The 17242-nt window shown below is 39.5% G+C and overlaps 1 protein-coding gene across 1 annotated transcript in view; it reads left to right on the forward strand.

Annotated features, from left to right (window-relative positions):
- TTC1 (tetratricopeptide repeat domain 1) overlaps nucleotides 1–17242 on the forward strand; it is a 32827-nt gene continuing 15585 nt past the window's right edge. The window contains exons 1-6 of the mRNA XM_054389124.1: nucleotides 1–12; nucleotides 580–909; nucleotides 11335–11395; nucleotides 12852–12964; nucleotides 14863–14899; nucleotides 16590–16738. Of these exons, the coding sequence (XP_054245099.1) occupies nucleotides 589–909; nucleotides 11335–11395; nucleotides 12852–12964; nucleotides 14863–14899; nucleotides 16590–16738 (681 nt within the window). The 5' untranslated portion in view covers nucleotides 1–12; nucleotides 580–588. The remainder of the gene's footprint in view (nucleotides 13–579; nucleotides 910–11334; nucleotides 11396–12851; nucleotides 12965–14862; nucleotides 14900–16589; nucleotides 16739–17242) is intronic.

A 17242-nucleotide genomic window follows, 5' to 3' on the forward strand; every position in this document is an offset into this window, starting at 1 on the left:
GCGAAGGCGCAGGTCGGGCTGGGGGTGCGCGGGGGTGGGCCTGGCTCTGACGCGGGTGGAGGTGCTATGGGGTGCGCTGGCCTAGGTCCGGCCCGTGATCTCGGGGGGCGGGTTAGGACTGAGGAGACAGAGCCGGGAACGGCTGCCTGGTGCCTAGCCCGGGAGTAGCGGCGGGGGGGGTGGGGGGGTGGGGCAGGGTTTCGTGGTGGGGCTGAAGGGGAACATAGTGCAAACGGAGGCTCACTGCACGCAGTCTGCTGGGGTCCGGGGTGGGTGAGAGGGTGCTGAGGCTTGTGGCTGGGCAAATGTATGTGACTTCAGCCGCACTGCATGGGAAAAGCCGTAGCATGGTACTGTGCTAGCCCTGGGAATCTGCATTTGTGAATTAACTTATTTCTGGAAACAGCGTATTGCCCCCGTAACGCTGTGTAGTGCGTAGAAGTATGGGTAAAGGGTTTCCCTTAAATGAAGTCAAGAGTACTTTTAAGTACTTCAGAGGTTCATTTGCTGACACGACATTTATATTATGCTTATTGAGGGTTATTTCTTTCTCATTTCTAAACCCCTAATTCCTCCAAGGAGTCAAACATGGAAGAGTTTAAAGATGCAAGTCTTCCTGAAAAATTACTTGATCAATTAAAGCTTTCTGATCAGAAGTCTTCAGAGACTGGCCCCAAAGATGCACAGAATTCCCAAAATACTGAAAGTGGATGTACACCATCTTCAGCCAAAGATCCCACAACAGATGAGAGTTTCTATGACTGTCATGACTCCTTTGAGGCAAAAGAACCTGTGCTGGATGATGAAGGAAATTTACAGAATGACGAGAATAGCTCAAGGAAGCAGACAGAACTAGATGAAGAATACTTGCTAGAACTAGAAAAAGATATGCCAGAGGAAGAAAAACAGGTAATTCAAAGTACCAGTGTTGAATATAAAAGGACACATTGTCAGTGTCTGAATTCAGTTTCTGAATGGTTTATGTCTGTTATAAAAACGGACCTTTAAAACTTTCTAGTTTTACTATTCTTAATTTCTCCTTTTAGGTAACAAAGCTTTCTTTGCTGTTCTTAACCATTCCATTGCAGATTTTTGTCTTACTTTCACCAGTGTGTAAAGTAACTGTGACTCAGATTATAAGAAACAAAAATCTTCCTGTTTCATGTTATTTAGTTTGTATGCATTCATTGTTTTCACCCAGTTAGTTGCAAGGTGCTTTTCCCAATCTTGGAGCAGGTTTCAGGATAGCTTTCCTATCTGAAAGGCCAGTTTATGCAATATAAGTAATTGGGATTAAATTTGAAAGTGCCCCTATAAATTACTTGGCTTCAATCAAATACATCAGATGTGTGGGCTTCTTTATTTCAGTATAGTTATATTGAAGAAAATGTTTTGCTAACAAACTGGGTAATGTTGTTGGGTGTAATGAAACAGGTCTTAGGGAGGGTCTAGCAGTCTCTGTAAAGGTGTTTACACTCCTGTAAGTCTCTGTGAACCAGTTTTTTTGACCCTCAGTCACTGAAGCTGATACTGTGGTCATCAAGTAGGTAGAAAAATACCCTTTTTTAATATTTTTTTTTCTGACTTTGAGAAAACTTGTTCAAGTTGTGGCTTAGATAGTTCCCTTGCTTGTAGCGAGGGATATCTGACCGAAATTCATCACTGAAGGCAAAAGGGTAATTTTTCATCTGTAGTACAGATCATTATGTTAATGTACAAGTTCCTTGAGGTGGAAAAGCAATATGGGACCAATGGGGAAACAAACCATAATACGTTATCACCCTGAAGTAGGAATGAGCCTGAATCTTAACACTTGTCTACTGCTTGACCTTGTGGAAATCACTTCATATGTATCTCAATCTGTCTCTCAGTTTTGACCTCTGTAAAATGGGGATTATGATGCTTGCTGGTTGTAATACTTTGAGATCCAGTAATGAGTAGGGTGGGGGTGAGACTGTGAATATGAAAGATTTATCTAGTGCATCCTTTCCCCCAAAAGTGCCTCTAGAGGCCATTTAGTCCAACTCCCTGCTCCAAGTTAAATCACATAGATCAGACTACCCAGAGCCACACAAATATCTCAAGAATCTGGAGGACTGCACAGCCTCTCTGGGTCAATGTTCTGGTGTTTAACTATCCTCATGGTCGAAACCTTTTCCCTCCTGTTTAATTAGAATATCCTTTGTTGCACTTGTGACCACTGGCCCTTCTTTCTCTGCATGCCTATAAAAAGAGCCAGTCTCTGTTTTCCCTTGCCATGAGCCACCTTTTCCTAACGCTGAACAAACTTAGTTCTTCTTGGCTGTCTACTTAAATCATGGTCTCAAGTGTCCTGATCATCCTGGGAGCTGAACTCCCTCTGGGAAGTTGATAGCTCTTTTTTTTTTTTTTTTTTTTTTTTTTTTTTGGACAGAGTGGAGAGGGCAAAAATAATTTTCCCTGACCTACATTACATTGTCCTTGCGTTTTTCCAGTTTAGATGAAATAGTCCCTTTTATTTATTGTGTATACAAGGAGCATTGTCATCATGAGTCAATAATGAGGCTTTTGCAGCAGCCTATGACTTGAAGGCAGCTTGAGAGTTTCATAACCAGAATGATAAAAGCTATGAGGAAACTATGCCACAGATTTAAACTCTGGAAAGAGCAGCAGGCTGAGAAATTTGGTGTGTTTGGTTTTGTCCTGCTCCTGTTTCTGTTGTATTGTTAGCTAATCGTTTAATGTTTGCCTTCTGTAAAATGAGCAAAAGAATCATGAATGTTGAATATGTGGATTTAGTTTCGTGGAGCACCATTGAGAGGTGCTCTGGGAGTACAAAATAATAACTGTTTCAAGCTGGAAAGATTTCTTTAGCGGAAGTATTCAGACAGCTGCATTTCTCATCTTTCTCTGCGTTTATTTCCAGTGGTCAGTTGTGCCTTTCAGCTTGGTTTATGATGATACTAAATGAAATGGAGGAGATACCATCTCTTAGTATCACCATGACTATTAGATTTGCAATACTTATATCGTGAACTTTGTGTTGCATAGAGAGCTTTTTAAGTGGATTATAGAGGCAGTCTTTAAATAACATTTTTTTCTCTAACAAAACATTGGTATCTCTTACAAGCAGAATCTCAAGAGAAATTGGAAGCTTACAGCAGCTGTTTCAAGTACTGAAGTAGCCCATCTGCATCATGATCATCCCCTGCATCACTTTGTATAGTCTGTGTAGTAAAACCATGCAGATTGAATTCCTAAACTTTCCTCATAGTACTTGGAATTGATGGCTACAAATGTTATTTTATTTTTTCAAGTGAAACATTCTTTATAGTTTGATTGTCAAAAGAATCTGTTAAATGATGCCACTTTTATGAAAAATTACTGCAGCTGTGGTCTGAAAACAGCTGCTATACATCCATTTATTCAGAGGTTTTAAAACATTTTAAACCTCCTGACAACTACTCAAATGGATGTCTTTAAGGGCAGTGATTTTTTTAATTTATTTTATTTTTGTTGTCGTTTCAGCAGGAGAAAAAGAGGCAGAAATATTCCGAACTCATCTGTTTGACTGGTTAGGAGTGACCAGACACTGCAGCAGTGCTCTCTTTGCTACTTGGGCAGTCCTTGATCAGTTATGCTCAGCTCCCTGCTGCCTCCTTCATTGTGCTAGCACACCTCTTCCTGGGAGTGTGCAGTGAACCAGTTACAAGCACTGATTCAGATGAAAAATAATGCTGCATTTTTAGATCAAGGGCACTGCTGGTAGAAGTAGACATCAAATGGCAGCCTCCTGATGGCACGCAGGGTTAGATGGATTGTCTTCATTTAGGCTACTTGCCTAAATAAGAAGAACTTGCTATGAATTCTGCTTGCTGCACCAGTCATAAACTATGTACTCAAGGGAAGCTGGATGTTAGCCCTGCTCAAATCAGATTCATGGACCTACACCTCAATACTTACTTAGAATTTTTAAACTAAGTCAATTATTACGTTTTAGCAGCTTTAATAAATGAGTTCTTTTGAGAGTTGTCCTCCAGTAATTAATCTTTAGGAAATAAAGTCCCTAATTTCTTCTGGAGATGCAAAGTGAGATTCTAGTCCTTGCTCAGTGTATTTATGCAGATCCTGGGTGCAAGCTCTCACGGTAGCAGTTCTGAGTAGAAATTCTCACCTCTGCTGCTGCAGAGATCAAGGTGAAGGAGCAAGTGGCTGTGTATTTTCCCTCGATTATGTTTCTGGAGCTTCATAGAGTGAGATTTCTATTTAAGCAACAGGAATTACTCATAGGAAAACTATCACTGCCATAAGCCTTCTCTGCACAATGAACCAAAGTATGAACTTTGAACTATTAAGACACAAACCTGCAAGAAATATTCTTTAAAATGTCATATAGAGCCTGGTTACTTGCCTGGACTTGCAGCTCTAGGCTTTTTAAGAATTAAGCAGCCTGAAACAGAAGTCACTTTTATAAGATTTTGTTGTTGTTGTTTCCAAAGCATGCTGATTACTGCTTTAGCAGAAGCACTGAGCAGTAAATTGCTTTTGATGCATTACAAACAGATTTTTCTGGTTAGTTGTCATTGACAGTGATGGCTTTGACATTGGTCTAGTCTGCAGAATTAATCAGAAGACACTCAACAGCTGTTGCATGGTAATTGTTTCAGTCTGACCTGGTCCTCTTCTGGAGAGGCACCCATTAATTATGAGTTTATCCAGCAGCAAGGTTTGAATCCCTCATGCTTTTCCATTGTGACAGATGTTGTCTTGTTCTTTGGGCCTTGTCTGGCAAAGACTTAAGCACCTGGCTTAGTAAGCTCTTACTTTGGTTATAGGGTGCTCCTTTCTAGCTGCTGTAAGACCCTGGAATAAATATCTAGTGTTCTTCATAAGCAGTTCTATCTTTTGGCTGTTTCCTTTGCATTAGAGCTACAGCTGGCTGGAATCATGCTCAGCTCCTGTTTGAACACTAGGAAATGTGTCAGCAAGACCACACAGCTCTAGTAGTGAAGATTCTTGGTTAATATCTTGTTAGCAACTCTGTAAGAATTAAGTGAAACTGATCTTTGAGAAACAATATTTTTGAGTTAATACCTTTTTTCAGTTACTGGGTTAAACAGTAAAACTTCCTTTTAATTTTTTATTTCTATCTTCTTCAGAAGTTCTAGGATGTGTTAGAAAATGTTGTCTTAAGAAATTTATTTCAGCTGCTCCTGTCTTCACTCTTCCTCATGCTTCAGGTTGATCCCATTGTTCTTTCATAAATTATAGCTGCTGTGTGGATTTTTTTTTCCAGGGGTTGAAGAATGGATCTGGGATTTCTTCTGAGATGTAGTTATTCATTTCAGCATGTGATGTTTTCCTAGTTCCACCTGTCCAACAGTAGCCTCACGTCTGTCAAAGCTGCTGTTTTTTCTATAGTATTTACAAAATAAAAGCTGACTTACAAAATGGAAGATGGGATACACAAAGTCCTCATGTGTTGATACTTGGAGGTGGCCTCAGAATGCTTTCCAGGAAGAATGATGTGGTTAGACCAAAAAAAAAAAAAAATCAGATTACTAATACATGAGACAATACAACTGACTGCACTAGTAAAAGTTATTGCATAAATCATAATTACTGACAAATACCAGTGAGGAATTTATCTTTTTTCAACAATTCTCATCAGCATTCAGAGTTGGTTTTTTTGTGTGGTTTTTTTTGGTTGGTTGGGTTTTTTTATAGCAATAAAACTTGCAAGACAGTTGGATTTTGAAGGCATCACAATGGAATCTTTTGAAATGTAATAAAAGGTGATCCTCTTATTCAGATGACCTAATTTATTAGCCTGAATCCTGTGTACAGTACAGCACCAATACAAAAGGTGCTATTGTTTTGGTCAAATCAGAGGGAAAGATGGATTGCTAGACTGAAACTGCTCTGTCTTACAGCTTGCAAAATGGAACAAACTGTTCTGTTACATTTTCTGATTTAATCATACTTGGAGAAGGACATTGGAGAATTATATTTGTATCTACTGGAGTAATTAATTCCTAATGCTGGTGAGAATAACTTGGATAAAATCTGGAGTTACAATCTCACTGTAGTTCTTTAAGTTTTTAAGCAAACATAAGTCTTATGCTGGATGGCAGTTTAATAGAAACAGTGTAAGAATATACTTTCATCTTCCTTTCAGTACTGCTGTCTGGTTATTAGTCTTATATTCACTTTTGCATTTCTCTGGATGGTGCTGGTAGTGCCAAACTGAGACCTTTTTGACTTATGATGATGGTAAGTGGTCTGCCCCATTTTTCTGCCTGAGGCTGTTGCTTCTGGAACAGGAATGACTGAATGGCACATATTGTCACTTAGGAATAGTCACAGTCTGACATGTTAACTTAAGCTGACTGTCAAGGATGGATGTGGCCTGTTGTCTGTGGAAGTGCTGCTCACAATTTGAGGAAAAGGTAGTGATGTACCATGGAGCTACAGCAAGCAGAGATCAGCCAGAGTCTGGCAGTGTTTATTACTCTACCCCTTGTGCGGAGAGGGCAGATTTGGCACAGTTTTTGCAACTCTAGCAAGGTTTGGAAAAGGCTTTTTTGAGTGACTACAACCTTAAGCTGAAATTAAACTCCTCTTAAGTACGTGGTACAGCAATAGCCTCACACAACTGCAGGGGGAAGCAGATGACTACTAATGGATGACTTGAATTGGAATTTGAAACTGAAAAAATATGCTCCTTACCTGTTTAAATTCCTTGCTTCTGTGCACCCTTTGAACTCCTGTAATTTTAAATTGACTGCTCTTGGTGACCTTATAAAAGGGTAGATGAGATGCAGATGTGCATTGTCACACTGTATAAATAGCCTTACAGGGAAGAGGGAATCTGCATTTGCTGCTCTTGACAAAACTAGAGCCAAGAACAGTTCCTTACCAATGTTAAATCAATTGATCAAATAAAATGCATAGGAACAGCCAGAGGAAGCATAGTTGGAGGCATTGTCCTTCATCTCTCAGCAGCTATATTTAAGGATTTCACTTCCAGCATTTTTATTATATTCGTTACTTCCAAAACAAACAGTGAAAATGTGTAGGTTGCTTCTGATAGTAGACTAATGCTTTAATGCTTTTATTTTTAACCCTAAGGCTTTTGGCACAGCAGCTAAGGTCTAGGGACTGTATTGGTGGCCTTTTGAATTATTGTACTTCATTGTCAGAAGACCAAGCAGTTTTAGTTTCTTCAGAGTGTGAATGATTGCAATTCAGTAACCAAATCTGCATTTTCAATCAGATTACTGGTTAAATGTAGTTATTTCTTTTGGACTTCTTTTTTTTTTTACTTTATGCATCAACAACTAGTGCCTGTCACTTGAAATTTGTCATCAATTTGCACAAAAAACAGACCTTAAGATTTTGCTGACTTTGAATAGCAGAAAATCATAATGGAGTGTGACTTAGGGAAGTTGTGCCTGACCTTAATGTCATGTATGAGCAGCCTGAGGGAATGTAGTGGGCCAAGATATCTTTAGGGAGAGCATTCTAGGAGTTCAGTCTGACCTACTTCCCTCACTGAGGAAAAGGAAGCCTAGCCTGCAGCTACTTGGATTTTTTTCTGAAAAAATGAGTGGGTGGGGACACTGGAATGACATTGAGCAAAATTTTTCCCAAGGACAAGTCACTTGCAATTTTTTCAGTCTGGGCTGATATGATCACAGTAAACTGATGACCAGTCAATTTGCAGTTGTTTGTTGAAGCTGGAAATCTAGCACGCTGAGTGAAGAGGTTATGTCTTCTAGCAGTGGTTTGGTTTTGGCTGGTTTATGGTTTTTTTCACCCTATATTTGAATTGAAGGCAGATTCTAAGAGCATTCATTGGAGCAATCCTTTCAGGTTAAATATAAATCCATCCAAAATAGTTGACTTTCCACTGCTTTTGTGTTAGGATTTTATGTTAAAGAAATGTTTATGTGGAGGAGTAAGTGCTGTATTTGTTTCACAAATACTTAGTGTGCTTTAGAGGGCAGTGCATTTAGGATGTGATATGCTGATACATGTGCTTTTATGGAAAAGCCAAAGGGATTTGCTTTTAGGGATAGTCTGCTCCTGTGTACCACTTACAAGAGTCAAATACTTAAGATACAAATTCAGAATAATACTTGAAGAACCCTGTAGATTTTACCTGTGAAAAGTGATAACGTTACAGTTTGGAAGGTAATGGCCAGCCTAAAACCCTAATATGTTGGTCAAGCTGTTACAGAAATACCAGGTTTGAGCCAGAACTGCATTTGCTGCTTTCCAGAGAGCCAAATAAGCTACAAAACCATATAGGGTGTTCTTAGCAGTGCTGCTGGCTTCTGAAACATGCCTAAGCAGTGCTGTTTCTGGGCAGATAGTCAGAAATAACCATGGGACTGTCACTGACATTGTGTGTCTGCAGTGTGACTAATAGTCCTCTATCCTTCAAGTCTGTGCAGGCTGATGTGCAGGCAAGAGGACATGCCTGACTGCTCTTCCGGTAAAGAAGTAGTGGGGACTTGATCATGTTAATGGTTGTTTCCAACCGAAATGACTCTGTGATGCTATGAAAAGAGGCTCCTGGGCTGTTTGGGATTTCAGTCACTACAAGACATAGCATAGGAGACTCAGGATGGCAACCTGTCCAGTGATGGGATGCAGACCCTGGGGGCTTCAGGGCCGGGGCTTGTGGCAGCTTCTGTCCCTCTTCCCCAAGAGCTTCCCCAGGTCACACCTAACCACCTAAGCATGAGGAGGAAGTTCTTTACTGTAGGGATGATAGAGCATTAGAGCAGGCTGCCCAGGGAGCTTATGGAGTCTCCAGCTCTGGAGACTTTGAAAACCCACATGGATGTGTTGCTGTGTGGCCTTCTCTTGGTGAACTAGGTTGAACTAAGTGATCTCTAGAGGTCCTTACTGATATCTACCATTCTGTGACATACCAAGGAACAGGCTTTTGGGGGAGGAGAGTTCTACTGTGTCACCAGCTACCCAGTGTCCCAGTGTGAGAGTCCTTAAACTCTTCAGTTGCTCAGAATATCATTGCTCACATTTCTCTGGTGATCAAGGCCATACCTTGGTCGTTCTTCTGTGCTGTTGAGACTTTAGGTCACAATCCTTTTGGCTCCCTGAGAAGGAATCTCACAATTGAAGAGGTGTTTTTTTTTGTTGTTGTTGTCATTGTTGTTTCTTTAAAAATAAAAATACAAAACTTACTCTCCTGAAGCCTTCGTGCTTTATAAATCACTTTACATTAGTGTTTAATACTTAACTGAGGTAACCATGTAATATTTTGTGATAAATTTAATAAAATGAAACAAAATAATGATGATTATACAGGCATATCTTTTAATCAGTATTCCTTGATTTTAGCACTTCTGCATCAGGAGTACTGTAACTCTGCTCTAGTTCTTATTTTGCACAAAATTCTTTCCTTATTGTAGAGGTTTAACTCTCTACCTTATGCAACACTGAATCAGTTAGTGGCACTTAAAGGCCAATTCTAAATAGGTCATGACCACTGAAGTCAGCAGGGCCAATGTTTCAAGCATTTCTTTTATTGAAGGAGGGTTGTTGATATTTCATATTTTTCAGTAGGATCATCATCTCCTGACCTGTTCTGTGCTGTAATTTGACTGCTTTGTTCACTGGTATGAAAATCACTTATGTGGTGCTAACCTTCACTCTATGACTTTCACTCAACTCAAGACATTTCAAAAATTTCTTTCTGTGAAGGGCCAACTGTGTGTCTGTGTGGCAGCGACCTTGCTGGAGCTGTTCTGTGTGGCACTTTGACAGTTTGGGTACAGCTTTCAAATGCAGTTATGTATTCCCTGTGCTGAGCAGCAAAATCCTGCATATGCACAAAGAATTTGTGCTTTTAATGCAGTGTGTGCCTTAAGTGCTTAAAACTGTTTGCACCCTCATGTTTGGAAAGCACCAACATCAGTGCAAGTGACATTGTGGAAGGACTTTTGTAGGTTCGTCAATCCACCCTAGGGGAAAGCTAGTTTCTAAGTAGTGGTGCCCATTTCGTTGTATTTTTTAAATATGAGGAGCAAAGAGTATTAGAAGACATATTTAATAGGCAATAAGGGAAAAAAAGAGTCATCTAGGCATGTTTCAGAAGAGTCAGATGGTCTTTTACTGTGTAATTTTATGTATCACAACTGAATGCCCTTCCCCTGTGCCTAGTTTTCAGACCATTGTTAATCTGTTATTACTAAGAAGATGACAATGGTAAGGTGAATTACTTTCCAGAACTAATAAAAGCAAGAGGAGAGAACCTCTGATTTTGTATTGTTTGTCAGCTGCTTGGCATAGCTGTGAGATGGTGCAGTGCTCCACAAAGAGTACTATATTTAGCTGTTTCCAAGGAGATGTTCTGTGCGATATTGATAATTGCATTAATCCTTGATTTACACAATCTGCAGGAAAGGAAACTGCTCCTTTTCCTAGTGTTGGCTTTTTAATTGCTCAATGATCTGTAATTTGTAGACACCTTGATTTAGGTCTTTTGTGTATGCATGTGTGTTGGGGGTAAAACCAGTGGTCAAATGATCATTTTTTCTACCCTAGAAATTATTCATGAGCATTGCTTCTTGATGTTACTGCCTTACTTACACTTGCTTTGTTTATACTTGTGTGAGGTATGTCTGCATATGAAAGTCTTCCATTGTAAATAGGTTGAGGGGATGGCTTGGTGACATTGTGTTTTCTGTGTCAAAGGCTAAGAGCATTCATGTCAACTTCACTTCTGCCAAGAGTACTGTTAAGATATTCATGGTTGAAAACACAACTCTGCTCAGCATGTGCAATTTTCACTGTATAACAGAACAATCTTCCTGTCTCTGAGTCTGATGGTTTAGTCACTCCCTGCATAAGAAATCTTTCGGGGCAGTATTATCCATGGAACTGTTTCTAATACAGGCAGCTCAACATGCTGTGTATATCTCTGAAAGTAACTATGAGTTTTCGGGTGGAATTAGTTCAATCAAGACTTGTGAGACTTTATATCTAAAATACGTTCTACATAGTTGACCTCTACCAATTGAATTAAATTGAGTTGGGAAGAAGCAAAGAGCCAGCTAAAAAACTAACCTATACTTCACTCTTTCTGCATATTGTTGTCCATGAACTGGAGATTTTTAATTGCCTTGTTGTTATACTCCAGTGTTTCATGGATGTATAAAATCTCTCATGTCACGATGACTACAAGCAAGTGATCTTGATGCAAATTAAAATTCTTGGGGTTATATTTTATTCTGATTTCCATTCATACTTTATTTGGAACTGCAGCTGACCTACTTGTTCACTTCAGTTAAATGCTTTGAGACATTGTCTTTTCTTTTGTAGAAAAGAAGAAAGGAGAGCACAACACTGAAGGAGAAAGGGAATGAGCAGTTCAAGAAAGGAGGTGGGTGGATAATCTTTTAAACCATATGAATTTAAGAGAATCTTAAATTCTTAGTCATCGTGGTGATGGTGTAGAAAACCCATAGGAAGACCTCACACCCAGCATTGTCCAAATTTATCATCAGTATCATTTTTCATCCAGCTTTAGAGAACAGAAAGAGGTAGCAGACCTCCTTAGAAGTTGTTTAAATTGCAAAGACTTGGATTTCTAAAGCAAACTTCTCATGAAAGCTAAGTGTGTAACTCAGGAACATGATACACACACATCTAAAGTATCTTCTGTTTAACATATGTATGTACATTCTGAACATGAGCAGCATACCTAACAGCCGAGTTGAGGTCAGTAACACATAGTTACATCAAGGCTTTTAATTAAAAAACACAAAGGAGGAAGTGATTTTTGACTCCTGGCTTTCATTTAAGGTCCTGGTGGCTAGAGGATTCACAAAGAAACCAGGAAATGCAGATTCATACTTTCCTCAGTCAGCAAGGACACAAACAAATAACTTCCCAGAAGTATACACTGATAATCAGACAAGTGGCCTTCCTGTTAGAGGTCTCTCATTGTGTGCTGAGAGCAAGATTCCTGGGGAATGACTTATCAGTTCAGGCCAGCATCAGAGCAGGCAGAAGGGAATTGCTTGGGCCATGAAAGCAGCAAGCCTGTAATGTTGGCTGAATCATCTTGTGAAGTCTTAACCCGAGCCTCCTGTTGACAGGTTGTCTGACAGATCTTTCTAGTGTGTCTGTGCCTGCCAAAGTGCTTACTAATCAGAAATACAGAAACCTTTAAGCACCTGGATGGTCACCAGCTAATGTGCAGAGAAAGAATTGCTCTGCTTTGAGGACAGTGCACTTGTCAGCTGGCAGGGCATTGTTCAGAGTCGATTCAAGGGCCTATTCACTCTTGACTCTGCTTTCATTAGAAAATTAATAACTTCATAATCCCATGTGGTTAACCACTGGTCCTTGCTTTAGACCAGACTCGATGATGGATGACCTTCAGGTGATAATGGATTTCTGGTGACTGACCTTTAAGTCAGTCATTGAAGATGATGTGGCAAATAGAGTATCTCTCTAGCTGCTTTGAACAGGTATCAGTGCAGTGATGCATTTCAGCACGGGGTTTTTTTTCAGATCAAGGATCCACTCGAGACTGATATTGAAATAGAATTAAACAGTTTCAGGGATGATAATTATATGCACTTCATGCTGCATTTGTTACATTACGCTCAGGACTATATTTCTTCTTTTACAAGGGTGTTGATATGAAAAAATTAATTGTAATTGATATATGTACTCAGTAATGTACTTTGTCTGAGAGCAGCTACTGATTCTGGTTTAATGCATCATGCATTGAGAAATGTTTCCAAAGTAATCTTAGCCATGTGGCTCACTGACTGTGCTGGCATTTGAAATAAATGGTCTGTTTTGTCTTTCTGCTGTTGCATCTGCAGACTATGGAGAAGCAGAAGACTCTTACACGAAGGCTCTGCAGATTTGTCCAGCGTGCTTCCAAAAAGATAGGGCTGTTTTATTTTCAAACAGAGCTGCTGCAAAAATGAAACAGGTGAATTTTCTCCTTATTCCATTCAACAGCAGGTATTGATTATATGACAAATGCAATACTGAAGTCATTAGGGAGTGCATCAAGAAGAGCAAAGGAATAAAGCTGTTTGCACATTTTGCTGCTGTCTGTCATGCTCCTGGTAGAAATGCTGGTATGCATGGTTCTACTGAGGATGAATACAAACACAAAAGTTGTTGTGGGAACAGCTGTCCAAAGTTGCTCTGCTGCATTATGTTTAAAATACTGATTTTCCTTGGTTAGAATTGTAGTTAGTGTTTTTTCTAAGGGCCTACATTGTCATACGCTCATTTTCATTTAGTTGTCTCAAATGCTTTAGAGACATAGGCAGGACATGCTTACTATGGCTTTATTAATTCAGTGAGTCTGCTTCCTTCACAGCTGCTATGTAGCAGGACAGGCCTGCATTGTAGGGTATGGTCTGGATAGAATGTCTGCAGCTTTCTTCATATGTTTTCTGTTCCTTGACCAGGGACAGGTGCCCAGATGTTACCAGGAAGAGCAATACACTTGCCATGGAAGGCATAGAAGACAATCTATCAGAACAGAAACTTTCACTCCTTTCAAACCAGGAGTTACTAAGAATTCAGGAGAAATTACTCCCTATTTTTGCCCTTTTTTAAAGGTTAGATCATGATAGAAAGATAACACTGTAACTCCTATGTTCAGTTTACCCTCTTGCAAAAGGAACTTGCAGTTTTCCTCCAGTATTGAAGACAGTTCTATTTAGAAATGTACCTTACAGCCATATTTAGACATACATAAATTAATTCTTGTTCAGCACAGAGTATTCTTGGTCAGCTAGAATTATCCAACTTGCTATTGGAATACTAAGTTGTTTAAGCAGACAAGAAAAATATGGAATAAAATCTAACAATAGATGCTGCAACCTTTCATATGTGAAAGTTGTAAACAAAAGAACTTCCTCATAATCCAATATTAACTATTCATATCATTGAGAAACTAATCCAATAGTCCCCAAAGGAGCCCAAGGTGATAAAAGACACTAGTTTGTCCACAGTTATTTCACCAGTATAGATCCATGGAACCTGGCAGACCAATGCATTACTCCGAAAATAGATTCATATTGTTACTACCCCATTAAGTTTGTTCTTCCATACCTGCTCACCTATTTGTTTTTCTCTACAATAAAAGCTTGTGGGACATTCTTCTCTGAGATAGCTTCTGTTTTATGGAGGAGAAAGTAGTTCCTCAGGTGTAGAACAATTGCTGCTACTTAGGTCAACAAGCACAGAACAGCCTGGGTTTTTTTTTTTATTTCCTTTTTAATACTTTTTAGTTTAGATTAAAATAGGATCTCTGTCTCAGCTCTTATGCTTCTTTTTTTGTTTCCTTATAGGCAGATTGCATGGCTCTTGTCTTCTAACTCTGGTTGTCTAGCTGCACTAAAATGCTGTTCCTAACACTTCTGACAGTCTCATGCATTGTGCCTTGTAGGGAAAGCTGTACTGGTGCTGCAGGCAGTATCTGCTTTCTAAATGTCTTAGCTCGTACAGACAAGAATTTATCCAGGACCCTTGGGAACCATCTATTCCAACCCCTTGATTAATTGACAAAGGTAGAAAAGCTGTAGCTGGGTTAAGCCAAGGCCTGCAGATGTGACTCAGCCTTTGACTGCAGCCTGCTGCTGAGTGCAGACCGATTAGTGGGGCAGCCATGCAATTTGAACACTGGCAGCCTTCACAGGGAGGAAGCTAATCACTGCTAAGGAGCTTTGCATCAGAAGCAAAGGTATGAAAAGCCTTGATTACATGGACATCTCAGTGCCTTGGAATGCCAGAGAAACCTTTTGGCTTGCAATTGTAAATCATGTTTCCCAAGAAATATGACTTAAATATAACAAAGCTATTGTGTTCTAGGACAAGATGGAAGCTGCCCTAAGTGACTGCAGCAAAGGTATGTTGCTCTTGTGCCAGATCTTTCATGCATTAATTATGCCATTTAATGCCTTACTGCAGAGCTGTACTTTGGGGCATAGGATTTGTAAAGAATTCAAAGAAAATCTGTGACGGAAGACACCTGAATCTAGAATTACTTCTATTACTTAACTTACAAAGTGTCTATCAAACCTTTTCTGCCTGTAATATTTTGCTTTCTATTCTCTTGGGACAATAAGGCTGCTGCTTGTATTTCTTTCTAACAGGAAAGTCTTTTTATTATGGAAGCTGTTTCCTTACACATATTACTTTAAACCTACTTCCACCTGCCATTTCCCCCAGATCTTGGTTTAATTTCCAATGCCAAAGGACCATGAGGCCTTACAGAACTAAAAGTATTATCAAGTCCCTTTTATGCAAAGCTTTTCCTTTGTCATAGGGCTTATACTCTCTCATTCCTGTCCTGCATAGTTCTTCTCTCTGCAACTTCTGGTGAAAACATTTCAGTTGTGCATTGCTTTATTCCTTCCACCCACTCACCCATGCTTGAGTATTTGTTAAACTCCCCATGACAGCTGGGGAAAAAAGTCCAAATTACCAATCAGAAAACTAATCCAATGGCTGCCTGCCAGTTCTGCTTGTACAGTAAATAAGAGTTTGTGCATGCTAAAAGTATTCTTGAAGGTAACAAATTCTATCTGGCCTCTGTCACTTTGGGGGTTTGCCTTGTTTTGGTAGTGTTGCATTTTGAAAAATACTTCTGTTCGTTTTGTTGTGGCTGAAAGGGAATCAGTCTGCTTTGCAGCACTGAGGCTTAAACCTACCATGGCTTTACAGTCCCTAGGGACTTGGCTTACAAACTGCAATGCAACACTTGAAGCACAGCAGAGCAATTCACACTAACCTGCAACTCGCTGACTGTAGCATTGTCTTTGTCCTTCCAGAAGAAATAAGGTAGAATATTTAGCTAGAAAATCCTAGGCTTACTTGTCCCAAGAAACATTTTAATTTATAAAATGGGCAATCCTTTATATTCCCTCTTTCTGTGTTGAAAAATGGATGAAGAAATTCTTAAGAAATTACCATTTGCAGGTTACTGTTAAGTTTAGCATACTGCCTTAACAGCCATGTAAACATGGTCATGGTTACCAAGGGAATAAGGAGAGGAAAAGCTTAAATTCAGTCAGTATTACCCCTCTGCTGACTTGCAGAGCTAATGTAACTGTTTGTGGATTCCCATCCCAATTTTAACTGTTTGATATTAAATTTAGAATAATACCATTAGTTCTCTGGGAGTTTGTCTCAACTTGAACTGAGATAAGCAAGGAAATGCTTATTTTCTCTGCTATGTGTAGCTTTAGGTATATTTAACTTTAGCTGTATGCTTATTAAATATACAAAAGCTGAAAAACTCAGGTCCTTCAAATTTCTGAAGCATCTCTTAGAATTTCTGCATAAACAGTATTTCAAAATCAAGTGTCTGTGCACTATAAATCACTTCTGTGACAGATTGTGTACAGTGAATGAAGTATGATCCCTTGCTCTCACAGGCAGATGTATAACTTCTCTCAGTCATGACTTTTAAGCTGTGATTCTGCTTGATTCTAAACTACCTTTCTAAAGTTGACTATTAAGGATTTTAACACACGCTTAAGAAGGGGTGTAGAAATGCTTCAAGTAAAATGCCATGCTTTGGTTTTCTTTTCTAGCAGTGGAATTGGATCCTAACTATATTAGAGCTTTGCTGAGGAGAGCAGAACTGTACGAAAAAACAGAAAAGCTAGATGAAGCTCTGGAAGATTATAAGGCAATCCTAGAAAAAGACCCATCAGTTCATCAAGCCAGAGAAGCTTGCATGGTAAGCCTTTTTAGTATACTTTGGCCTAACTTTCAACCAAGGTATTTGCTTTGCTATTGTAAATATTCATTACTGTTTATGCAAGCAGCCTCACATGCAGTGGCGACAGCTGCTTTTTCTGTGTCTGAAAGTGTGGTGTTTTTGTCATCTCATTTTATGTAGGGAAGATGACATGAACTACAACTTCCATGACAAGTCTAAAGTCCTCTTTTTACCTTTTGTAAAAGCAGTGAAAGTAAATTGTGTTCTGTGCTGTAAGCATCTAATTGCATGTTTAGTTACTGACTAGCAGAGGTGTGCCCACACTCTTCTAGTTTTCTGGTTGAGGCTGTTAATTGTATTTATCCCTGTGCTAGGAGACCTTTCCTGAACCAGTGCTGCCTTTTAGTAGCCATTGTTTCAATATACAATGAGGATGGTGAGGTTGCCAAGGGAGGCTATGGATGCTTTCTGCCCAGAGCTGTTCAAGGCCAGGTTGGAGGAGGCCTTGAGCAGCCTGGTCTA

The sequence above is a fragment of the Indicator indicator genome, chromosome 18 (assembly GCF_027791375.1).
Source record: "Indicator indicator isolate 239-I01 chromosome 18, UM_Iind_1.1, whole genome shotgun sequence".
Lineage (NCBI taxonomy): Eukaryota > Metazoa > Chordata > Aves > Piciformes > Indicatoridae > Indicator > Indicator indicator.